This window comes from Saccostrea cucullata, unplaced genomic scaffold, assembly GCF_032062105.1.
Source record: "Saccostrea cucullata isolate Sc308-1 unplaced genomic scaffold, CSIRO_AGI_Scuc_v1 ctg2243, whole genome shotgun sequence".
Classification (NCBI taxonomy): Eukaryota; Metazoa; Mollusca; class Bivalvia; order Ostreida; family Ostreidae; genus Saccostrea; species Saccostrea cuccullata.
Window position 1 is genome coordinate 96,469 of NW_026930157.1, and position 13,164 is coordinate 109,632.

General features: G+C 33.3%; 1 protein-coding gene across 1 annotated transcript; it reads left to right on the forward strand.

Moving 5' to 3' along the window:
• The first annotated feature begins 739 nt into the window (after nt 1–739).
• LOC134283080 (zinc finger protein 239-like) lies at nt 740–13,158 on the forward strand. The gene is made up of 3 exons (XM_062765518.1): nt 740–851; nt 5,063–5,137; nt 11,638–13,158. The coding sequence occupies exons 2-3, from the start codon at nt 5,099–5,101 to the stop codon at nt 12,778–12,780; spliced, it is 1,182 nt and encodes a 393-aa protein (XP_062621502.1). The 5' UTR covers nt 740–851; nt 5,063–5,098; the 3' UTR covers nt 12,781–13,158.
• Nucleotides 13,159–13,164: the final 6 nt, after the last annotated feature.

Genomic DNA, 13,164 nt, shown 5'->3' on the forward strand with positions numbered 1-13,164 from the left:
CAGAACCCATCTCTGCTCCTATTTTGTATTGTTTAATCGGCTTTTGAACTTGAATACTGTTCATTATCTCCATATACATGTACATATGTTTTTTTTTATTTACTTATATAGTTTAGAGGCCAAAAGGTCAAGATCGGGATTCATACCAAAAATTCAGATTATAACATTTAATTTTTAGCTCACCTGAGCTGAAAGCTCTGAAAACATATAAAAAAAAGGGGTGGGGTCATTAAAAAACTTCTCAAGAACCACTGGGCCAGAAAACAAACTTATGTAGAACTGTTCTGGGGTAGTGTTTGTTCTAAATTGTTCATTTCATGATCCGGGCCAGGGGTCCAAGTTTTAAATAAAAATATGAATGAAAAAGAAACTTTAAAAAATCTTCCCTAGGACCACTTCCTAAAAAAAAATAACGCTATAGTAACTCGTTTGTATAGTTAACTTTAGTTTACTATATAGTTAATTATTGCATCCATCCGTGGATATAGCACAATTTTATCTAATGGGCAACATCCCCGACATGTATGAGATAAAAGCAGCAAAATTCTGAGCATCTTGAGCTTTACATGTATAAGAAGTTATAAGGTAAGCTGCATATATTCATAATTAATTAAATATAAAAGTAGGATAAAGTAAGTATTAAAAAAAATAGATAAAATAGATTATTATTTATTTACATATTTTAATTTATTTATCTTGTTTTCTTTCTTTCTTTTTGTTGTTTTATTTTATTTTCAGTTTTTATAATTTTTTTTAAAGATCGGGATCGGCATTTCGCTTTGTTTATACCAGAGGTGTCGAGAGAATCGGCTTCATCGGGCAACTCAATTTTCTCAAGGAAATGGTATCAGGTATGCTGCTTCTTCCTAAGTTAAAACTTGTGATTAAACAAGAAAATCTAAATGACTCTTGCAGAAAGCTGTAAAAAAAAAAGCCACCGAGAAAAACAGGAATTTGATGCTATTTTCACCGGTTTCTGGTCAACGCATAACTAAGTTAAATCGGACCCCAATAGGATTCGGGCCACAATTAAAAGCGAAGGTCAAAAGGCTGAAATGTAGCACATATAGGATAAAAGTTTATTCTAAAGTTTACAATGAATGTAAATGATATGCATCAAGGTGCATTTCAAGTACTCCATTAACATGATGATTAATCAAGCATGGGAGTGGTCGTGTCGTTAAACGTTTGCTTACACTTTTTAAGCGAGTGTGACTAAAATGGGTAGCGAAACGCGGGCCGGGCCGGGATTTTCGATAACGAAAACCGGATTTTTGATAATCATGAAATAAATACTCATTCTTTCTTCATAAAATTTACGGACATAGTTTATTATTCTAGGACTGGCCTTCGCTGAAAGTTTTAGGTCAAAATATTGTGTTTTTTGAATGATTATTACCGATTGCCCTTTTCCAAGTGACTAAAATGAGTAGCGAGCCCGGATTACTCATTTTGGCGATTAAAACTTAATTTCGGCAGCATATTTACAATTATTTCATTTGGATCTTTGAAATTGAACTTAAACTACCATAAACATTTAACTGTTGCAATAATAAATCACGATTATTAAAAATATATGCATTTTTTGAACACCCGGGATTGGTCGAAACCGGACACTTTCACCTGGGAAAAACCTTTTATTTCCGAAACACTTACCAGATAATGACATTATAATTGAAATATATATGACTCCTTTTTTATTTGCATATTTATATTAATTTTTTCCCATTTATTTCTTAGATGTATCTAGGTCAGGAATTGAAAAAATCTTCATTATTTCTGTGGCAATCCGGAATTATATAATTTGTCCCAGAAAAACGCGTCCGGTTTTGACCTGTCCCGGGTCTATGAAAAATGACAAAAACCCTAATAACTGACATTTAATTTCATAATGATTGAACAATTTAACTATTTAAAGTTAATAAACAACCATTAAATGCAAATATCACAAACACTTCTGATACATTAAGCTTAAAATCGCCAAAATGAGGAAACCGGGCTAGCTACCCATTTTAGTCACCTTGAAAAGGACAATCAGCTATAATCTTCGAAAAACAAAACATTTTGACCTGAATTTCTCAGCAAAGGCAAAACCTATACTTATAAACTATGTCTGTAAATTTTGTGAAGAAAGAATAAGTATTTATCTCGTAATTATCAAAAACCTGGCTCACAGTTTTGAAATTCCCGGCCTGGCCCGGGTTTCGCTACCCATTTTAGTCACACTCTATTTAAGCCAACTCATATTTTCGGCGTGTCGATTTACCCAAATGGACCTGAATGGAACCCAAATGGAAACTCAAATGGACCCAAATGGAAATCAAAAGGAATATTAAATATGTATTATCTAAATGATGAAAATAAATGAACTTACACAGGGGATGACAAATCCCATTGCCCGACGCCCGGGGCTAGTAAATTTTAGGGGTGGGCAAGTAAAATTTTATCAACCACTTGCCCGTGGGCAAGTGACTTATCAAAAATAGAATTTATTTGAAGGCCATAAATTTAAAGCTGGGCATAGGGGCTTGCATGATTTACTCAGCATTTGTCTTCCTCTTTTTTTTGAAAGACCTAAAAATACAGAACTGGCTAATGGTAGGGCAAGCACAAATTCAGGTAGGGCAAGTCAATTTTGACCATGTACTTGCCCTTGGACAAGTGCCTTAAAAATCTATTTGTCAGCCCCTGGTCTTACAGTTACAAATGGATTTTTTTAACTTAAAGGTCTGTAATATTGTATTTTGAAACATGAAGTTTTGATAGTATCCTATATACCGGCAAAATTATTGGGGGATAGGGGCAGGGGTTGGCATGGCCTCTACCCGCACCACCTCCACCTCCGTTCCTACGGCCATAAAAAATATCAAATACTTCAGTTTTGCATTCAAGAATGTTCAATAATAGTTATTACAAATAGAATTAAATCGCATTTTTGAAAACACAATTGAAGAAAATAATCATATTATAATATTTTCTATTTGTTTTAATTTCATTATTCTCTATATTTTAAATAAGTAGAAACTTGAAATAAGATATGATATATATATTTTATATTCCATTTGGGTCCATTTGATTTCCATTTGATATCCATTTGGGTCCTTTTGAGTTTCCATTTGGGTCCATTTGGGTAAATCGACGCACCCCATATGCTATCTGAGGTCATGACATCAGAGAGATTTATTAATAACCACTACCGGGGATATTCACATTCTCTTATGGGATGTGAATATTTATCTGACACATTTTACTATCATGTGGTCAAAAATATTTTGGTAATGAAACTTTTTAAAAAAAAGTTACAAAGAAAACAAAACATGTTTAAACTTATCAAAAGTGTATATCATGTATATGTAAGGTAATTCTGGCCTGGATCCTTATGCTTTGGTCAGTCAGCTACAAGAAGGTATAAAAGTCTACTGGAAACAAAGACTCTGGTTATGAGTGGATTTTTGCATATGATTATAACTAATGTATAATTAAAAAACATTTTAATTATGTGCATATTAATATTTAGAAAGATTTAATTACTGTTTTATATGAGCATGAGGTAGCAGGGGAGATCGTGGGGTTTTTTTTTGCCAAACATATGCCAAGAGGGTACACATATACATGCGATCCATAAAAATATGTACATGGGGCAGTTTTCCAAAGGCTAATTAATTGCACTACATAAGTCCATAGCGTACAAATTATGTCGAAAAAATTACATGTAATCTTCCTACATGTAAAAAAAATGCACCACCAAAGTTACCAAAATTTTGGCAATTTCTTTTAGAGATTTAGGCCACAGTTGTACCTATATACAGCCCACTCCAGGCCCAAGTGAGCAAAATAAAATTTAAGCTCAATTTCAGTGATAACACAATAATTAGGCCTCTTAACATGCTTAACGTGCTTAGTAATACAAGTCCTAGGGGTCACTCACGATTTGAACAAACTTGAATCTACACTACCTTAAGATGTATCCTTATAAGTTTCATTTTTCCAATGTTTCCAGTCACAGGGGTTTTTGAGAAGAAGATTTTAAAACATGTCACTAAATTTTCAATATTTCTCAATTATTTCCCTTTGAATTAAGGCATGGCCTTTCACAAGTCGATTTTAAATGTAAAATAATAACATACAGACAGACGGACTACAGACAAAATATGATCAGAAAAGCACTCTTTAGCTTTCAGTTCCAGTAAGCTTAAAAGAATGAGACAAAAATAATAAAAAAGGTATTCTTTCAAATGTTCTTCAAAGATGAGAGGAGCCCAATGTGAGAGGCAAATATATCTGATTAAAAATATACTTTACACATATTAATTGAAGCAGTTTATTCTATTTTTAAAATTTTGCGGAAAGCCGAACCTGCTTAATCAAGTACTCCGCTAAATGTCTCATGTCTGACATGTTATATCTAGCACATTCAGATGATGCTAAATTAAATTTACACTAACTTGTTGAAAAGTTAATTTCAACCAAATATCTTACACACCAAAAACCAAACATTTACAGTAGATATTTTATTAAAATAACTTCATAGTAATTACAATGTGATAGATACTAGACTAAATTTTTTGTTGATCCTAATCATACTATTTTTCTTACTTTGGGGCAACAAAGCCTCATTTATCACTTTATTGATCTTCTTAATTGTTGACCCAGGTGACTGTTAAGGCCCTTGAACCTCCTGTTAATTTCAAAAATTTGATTTTAAATCAATTTAAAAAAAATAAACTTCTGGATAAAACAATGATTTTCAAATGTCACCATATTTCTGATTTTTCAATGCATCTTCCACTTCAGCATGTTCAGTATTCTTATTTTTTAATTTTTAAAAACGCTTTTACCCATAGACTTCAACGCAGAACAGAACTACTGCTTAGTTAATTAAATTTTTGAACTTTATCTCTGTCAATCCTTGTTTACCATGTTTATTTACAATCAAATGATTTAATTTAATATCAGAGTATAACATGTGCATGTATGTGCTCAATGAACATTTAAAGAATGAGAATTTGATTCTTTTAGTTTTGTTAATCGTTAATTTGAAAATCACTTGACTTGATTGTAGAAAAGACGAAAAACATTGAAGATATCTGATTCTACAATGGAGGAAGATAAAAGAGAAGAACAGTTAATTTTGATGGTAAATGAAAACCCTGTCAACAATGTTCCGTATTAATCACTGTACCTGTCTGTCTGCCCTGTTTAATATTTTGATTTAAAACAAAATGTCATTCTAGCAATTTCTTTAGAACAATGCTTTGCAGTTTAAATATATGGAGATTACGAACAGTACTAGTATGAATAGAGCTCAAAATGCATTCAAACAATTCATGTCAGGATCCGAGGAAACACAAACCCCTAAAACATGAGAGATGGGATCAGGTGCCATAAAGGAGTGAGCATCCCCTGCCCACCCGCTGTGTTTGTAGCTTGGAAATCATAATATGAACACACTGGCATCTACTCTATCTGAATATCCTATCATTTCAATAGCAAAAGTAATTCACAAAGGACCTTTTCAGTCCTGTTACTCTCTGAATAGTTGAAACTGCTAAGTTTCATCTCACAATGCATTATTTATGATTTAGACACATGATGACTGTCAGATACAATGTGATTTTATAGCTATTTAGTGCAATACTGTCATGAATTGTGTGGTTTCTTACATCCTACAAAGAATCTGGGGGAGTAGGTGAGTCATATGCCCTACACAAGAACAGGTAAGGCTAAGCTTAAAAAATTCTTTGTTTGCACTTGCCAACCTATTTTTTTAGACTGGGTAGTTACATGTAGGTAGGCATTTTTTTTGTTTGTAAAAAAAGTTTTCAGAGTTTTGTTAGATATGAAATAATAGAGCTATTTTAGGCCTCATAAACATGATAAGGCTTAGGCTCCACTCTTGTTATAAGCCAATGATTGGAAAAATTGAAGAAAATAAAGGAAATTACACAATGGCTAAAAAAAGTTTGGGTCGGGTCCATTTTCAGTCTTCGCCAAATCTTTTATTAGCCATGAATGTGATCACAAAATGAACAAATATAAAATTTTATCAATTTATTTATTCTTATTTGTCTTTTCATGCCAATCAAAAATTGAAAATCCATTCTGTCAAACATTTTTTTCAATACTTTTTGTGTCTCTTCTGCAGAAGAAAAATTGATCGGTAAAAATTTTTTTTACTTCACTTAGATGGAAAATCAAGAAAGTACATTTAATGTTACACAATACCGAGGCTTATGCCAAAAACATGCCCTTTGGGCTTGTACATGTTGTAAGTGTGCAATTTCCACATGCCCGCTTCCAATTTTACCAGGTCCCGGGCATTGGACTTCCGGGATTTGTCGAAGACTGCATTTTCAGTGGGTAGCTAGGCAACTGGAAACAAAAAAATTTTTATTTTAGACCTAAAATATAAATTTCAAAAATCTTACAATTTCCACTTTTTGTTAAATTTAAGAATTATTTATAACCATATGCATACAGTAAAGATAAACCATGAATCAATTGACATAGATATTGATTGTACAGTGGAACCTCATTTATCTGGACGCTTTGGTTCAATTTGTCGGGGTATGTGAAGCATCCGGATCTCTGAATTAACATTTAAACAAGAAACATAAACGTTAAAAATTTTGTTCCGATGAAAAATCCTCCAGACACTGAAGCATCAGGGTATCTGAAGATCTACTGTTATTAATCCACCAAAATGGTAACATGATTAAGTAAACCTAAAAATGATAGAAATGGAAAATTAAAATGTTTTTTATATAGAGTGGGTCTTCATACCATTTTTTTTATAAACAAAAATTGAAAGGATATGGAAGGATGTATCTCTTACCATTTTCAAAAAAATAGTATGAAGACCCGCTGTATATTAAAACATTAGATTATCTACTTAAATTTTGGAACATATTCTAAAAACTCCTGTGGTGCGTTTGATACACATATAGAACTGTTTGTTATTTGAAGGAAAATTAATGTACATGTGTATGTGTGACTTCGTGGCTCAGTGGTCATAGCAGCAGTGATGAAATACTCAGATATTTTGTCTTGAGTGTTCGAATTATACTGTGGACTTTTTTAAGTGTAGATTAAAATTTAGATAAATACAATTTATTTTTTCACTAGAAAAATAAAATATTGAATTTATTTATGGTCAATAAATATATTTCCTATATTAAACAAGTTTTCAAGATAAATAACATTTAAATTCGAAAAATTATTGGTAACTTTAACTCTGATTATTAACACGAACATTAGCTCTACAGTATCATTAAGTGCATCAACTACCGGTATAAACAAATATATAAGAAATAACACACAGTATGAAAAGCATCACATGTTAAAAGATACTCTTACAATAACTAGGTTAAAAAATATATATATTTTCATTTGGACAGTTGTGAATCGTATGACTAGGAAATTTCTGATATGTTTACAGAGCTTCTAAACCCGTGGGGGCATATGACTCACCTAATCCCCCCAGATTCTTTCTAAAAAAATATATTTGTGTTGCATTGTAATCTCCATGTTTTTCTCTCTTAATTATTATAAGCTCACCTGAGCCGAAGACTCAAGTTAGCTTTTCTGATCAAAATTTGTCCATTGTCTGTTGTTGTCGTTATCGTCAATGTAAACTCATTTTCATCTTCTCCTCAAGAACAACTGGGTCAATTTCAACCAAAATTGCCACAATGTAATCTTAGATGATGGGGATGCAAGTTTGTTCAAATGAAGGGCCATACCCTTTTCCAAGGGGAGATAATGATAAATTAGTGAAAAATTAATGGCATTTAAAAAAAAAATTCTTCTCAAGAACCACTGGGCCAAGAAAGATTAAACTCATGTGGAAGCATCCTTAGGTAGTGTAGATTCAAGTTTGTTCAAATCATGACCTCCAGTCCAGGGATAGGGTTGGGCCACAATCGAGGATTCAAATGACCGGGAGGTAGGGTGGGGCCACAGTGGCCAATCAAAGTTTTTACATAGGAGTATATAGAAAAAATCTTCTCAAGAATCAATGGGCCAGGAAAAATGTGAAACTCATATGGATTCATCCTCAGGTATTGTAGATTCAAGTTTGTTCAAATCATGACCCCCGGGGGTACATGTAGGATGGGGCCACAATGGCAGATCAAAGTTTTACATAGGAGAATATAGGAAAAATCTTCAAAAATCTTCTCAAGAACCACTGGGCCAGGAAAGATGAATCTCATATATATAGAATTAAGTTTTACATAGGAGTATATAGGAAAAATCTTTTAAAATCTTCTTTAAAATCTCAAGTACTTCCAAACCATGATAAGTGATATGATATTTATATGGAATCATCCTCAGGAAGTGTAGATTCTAGTTTGTTCAAATCATAACCTCCAAGGATAGGATTGGGCCACAATGGGGGATTCAAATTTTATATTTAAAAAAATCTTCTTCTCAAGAATAGCTAAGCCAAGAATAGTGATACTTAGTATTTATATTAGGGATGGCAATTTGTAACTGGTTAATCGATTAATCAGTTGGAACGAATGTAACTGGTAAGGAAATCTGCAATCAGTCGGAAAAAATTAATATATGTACAACTGAATTTTTATGCCCCCGTAAACGAAGTTTCGGTGGTATATAGTTTTTGTCGTGTCTGTCTGTCTCTCTGTTTGTCTGTTTGTCCGCAAAAACTTTAACCTTGCCCATAACTTTTGATTTAGTGGAGCTATGACTTTCATATTTCATATGTGTATTCCTTGTGACAAGACCTTTCTTTGGGTACCACCAAATTTGACCTTTTGACCTTGGAGTTTGACCCACTTTTACATGAAAATTTTAAAATTTTACTTTGGCCATATCTTTTGAACAGTAGACACCAGGACATTTATACTTCACATATGTAATGCTTGTTAAAAGACCTTTCACTGGATACCAACAATCTTGACCCTTTGACCTTGACCTTGTAGATTTTCCATACTTGTGAAAAAATTAACCTTATAACTTTTAAAAAATCTTCATACATGTAATCCTTCTTCATTGGATATGAAGATCCTTGACCCTTTGACCTTGAAGCTTGACCTACTTTAAAAAAGCAAACCTTGACCATAACTTTTAAAGAGTTAGGGCTAGTGCTTTCATACATTACATATTTGATTCTTATGACAAGACTTTTCATTTGATAACAATAACTTTGACCCTTTGACCTTGACCTTGGAGTTTGACCTACTTTTTAAGAAAATTTTTAAAATTTTACTTTTGCCATATCTTTTGAACAGTAAACACCAGGACTTTTATACTTCACATATGTAATGTTTGTTAAAAGACCTTTCACTGGATACCAACAACCCTGACCCTTTGACCTTGACCTTGTAGAACTTGTGAAAAACTTTAACCTTGGCCATAACTTTTGAACAGTAAGAGATAGGGCTTTTATACTTCATATATGTAATCCTTGTGAAAAGACCCTTCATTGGATATGAAGATCCTTGACCCTTTGACCTTGACCTCTGAGATTGACCTACTTTAAAAAAGCAAACTTGACCATAATATATAGTTCCTTTCATACTTTACATATTTGATCCTTATGACAAGAATTTGATAGCAATAACTTTGATGCTTTGACCTTGACCTTTTTGACCTACTTTTTAAGAAATTAAATTAACCATAACTTCTGAATGGTTACAGCTTTCATGCTCTACATAAGTATTTTATTGGCAAGCATGATTAATTACATTGACCTTTTGACCTTGACCTTGGAGATTTTTGTACTTATTAAAAACCTTTAACATTAGCTTACTTTCAAATTTCACAATTGTTTTCCAGTGAGAATACCCTACTTTTGGTACCAATTAATTAAATTTGCATTTAATAAAAGCTTAATCTTTGCTATGTTGCCATACAGGGGCATCAGTGTTTTGCAAACACATCTTGTTTTTCTTAAAAGTCATTTTTGAAAAGGAAATTTCTTCATGACAGTTGATTTTCTTCAGTTTTACGCTGATTCTGAGGTATTTATGGCCCTCCAGATTGAGATCGTTAGTTTAGAATTGGTCAGTTTGTGAATTATTACTTACTGCTTTTAAAATCACATTATTGTTTTTAAAACATTTCCACCGTCATGTAATACTTTAATGATTTTATAATCACCAACACTTTTAATGAGAGTGAAACATATCGATCTTTTTTCGTTATCTGTTAAATGATATTGAAAGAAAAAATCGTATAAGTTAAAAGTTAAAACAAAGTTTTGATTAGAATGAATCTGGTTTACGTCTGCACCGGAAAGATATCGGCGTTTTAATTTAAGCTCACCTCGACGAAGTCGAGATGAGCTTATGCTATACCCCCGGCGTCGGCGTCGGTGTTAGCGTCCCAGGTTAAAGTTTTAGGAGCAAGTCCAATCCCAAGTAACTATAAGCCCTACCTGAACCAAACTTGCATGGATGATGCATCTAGGGATGTACACTACAAGACTTGCTTCGGATGCTGGATCTGACCTACATTTTCCAGATGAGTGACCAGGTTAAAGTTTTTGGAGCAGGTCCATTTCACAGGAACTATAAGCCCTAGCTTAACTAAACTTGCATGGATGATGCATCTAAGGATGGACACTATCAGACTTGCTTCAGTTGCTGGATCTGACCTATATTTTCCATACAGGAGACTTTGTTAAAGTTTTGGGAACAGATCAATCCGAATGAACTTGAAGACTTTGATATATGCAGTATTAACAGTTATGAATATTTGTTTACACTATACATATACATATTTTTCACGCTACAGGCTTAGAAATGTGTATATGCCATGTAAGGGGTTAAATACAACTTGCAAGAATATTGTTTTGGGATGAATACTAAATATTAAGAAAATATGATGTGAGATTTGCATTACTTAAACTGATAACATTCGTTGAGGTGAGCTTCATAATCTTTGATTACCTATGTTTTAGGCAAGATTCATGGTTTTCTTATTTTTTCTTGTCTTACAATTGAAATTAAAATAATTTATTTGTACATATAGTTTCCTGATCACAATAATGAGCAGAATGTTTCTAACTTATATCTCTATTTCATTCTTTTTCGTGTACATGAATACAGATTTTTTTGGTTTTAAAAAGATAATGTTTATTTTGATAGGATTAACCGGTTAATCGGTCAGAACGTCTTGCGGTCAACTGAATAGCAATTCTGTAATCGATTGCCATCCCTAATCCCTAGGGTTTGGTTGGGCCACCATGGTGGATCAAAGTTTTACATAGAAAAATATACGGGGAAATCCCAAGAACAGAAAATCTATATTTAGTCATATTGACACGTAAGTGTCCTCATGTATTGAAGATTTAAATTTGTTCAAACCATGGCCCATTAGGGTAGGGAGGGAATCAATGGGGAATCAAATTCAAATTATTATGAAGTAATATATAGGAAGAAAATGTTTTTCAAAAATCTTTTTATTAAGAAAACCAAAGTCAGATGCTGTATTAATATGAAGGCATTTTCAAGTAGTATAAAAATTCAAGCCCCACCCCCTCAGTAAACTTTTCAGTTCTGATCTTATTTGTGCTTTTTCCTAGCTGTTTTGCTCAGGTGACCGATGTGGCCCCTGGGCCTCTTGTAGTATTTCAAATAAAAGTTTATGAAATTATTTGTCAAATTTCAGGGAGAACAGAAAGCTTATTCCTCTGAATCACTTATTCAATGTGATGGTCAAAATTTAAGCAGTTATAGTGCTAATGACATTCAAACGGAGAATTTAATGAAGCACACCAGTACTCCAGCAAGTCAAAAGCTTCTGGAATGTAACCTCTGTAGGAAAACGTTCAGATGTTCAATTTCCCTACAAAGACACATGAGGACACATACAGGTGATAAACCTTATAAGTGTGATGTTTGTTGGAAAGAATTCAGAAAAATAGGTATCTTGAATGTACACAAAAAGACACATACAGGTGATAAACCTCATAATTGTGATCTATGTGGGAAGGCTTTCTTCTACCTGTTTCAATTAAAGACACATATGAGGATACACACAGGTGAAATCCCATATAAATGTAATGTATGTTCGAAGATGTTCAACCACTCAAATCAGTTACAGAGTCACATGAGAAGCCATACAGATGATAGACCTTATAAATGTGATATGTGTGGAAAGGCATTCAAATGGTCAAGTGACTTACAGAGTCACACGAGGATACATACAGGTGACACACCATATAAATGTGATGTATGCGGGAAGACATTCAAGCAGTTACCACACATAAAGAGTCACATGAGGGTGCATACAGGTGATAAACCTTACAAATGTGATGTGTGTGGGAAGGCATTCAGCCATTCAAATACCCTAAAGGATCACATGAGGACACATACAGGTGACAGGCCTTATAAATGTGAAGTCTGTGAAAAGGCTTTCACTTCATCAGGAAGCTTACGGTGTCATATGAGGACACATACAGGTGTTAAACCTCATAATTGTGATCTATGTGGGAAGGCTTTCTACACCTTGTGTCAATTACAGACACACATGAGAACACACACAGGCGAAACCCCATATAGATGTAATGTATGTTCAAAAGCATTCACACGCTCATATTACTTAAAGAATCACATGAGAATACATACAGGTGAAAAACCTTATAAATGTGATGTGTGTGGAAAGGCAACCTATAGATCATTTGACTTAAAAGTACACATGAGAACTCACACAGGTGAAAAACCTTACAAATGTGATGTGTGTGGGAAGGCATTCAAAAAATCACAGTCCTTACACAAACATATAAATCTACATATATCTAAAAAAACCTGACGTGTGATGTGGTTTGGAAGGCATACTACAGATTTGGAAAGAAACTTATATAGACAAATAGGGACACAAATTGGTGATAAATCAAATAAATCATGTGATGTGTGAGAGGCACCATACAGGAAATTTAAAATACATAAAAAGACTTTTTGAATGTGATATGTAAAACTTTGTGAATGTGATGTGTATGGGAAGGCATTCGATTGGCAAGATAACTTATAAGGAGACATGAATATTCATACACATGATACAGGTGATAAGCTTAAATTGCAATGTCTGTGGAAGGGCATCCAATCGCGCTCAAGCTTACAGAGTAAGTTAGAGACATGTACAGGCAGTAAACCTCATCAGTGTGGTGTGTGTGGTAAATTATTCTCTTTATTAAAG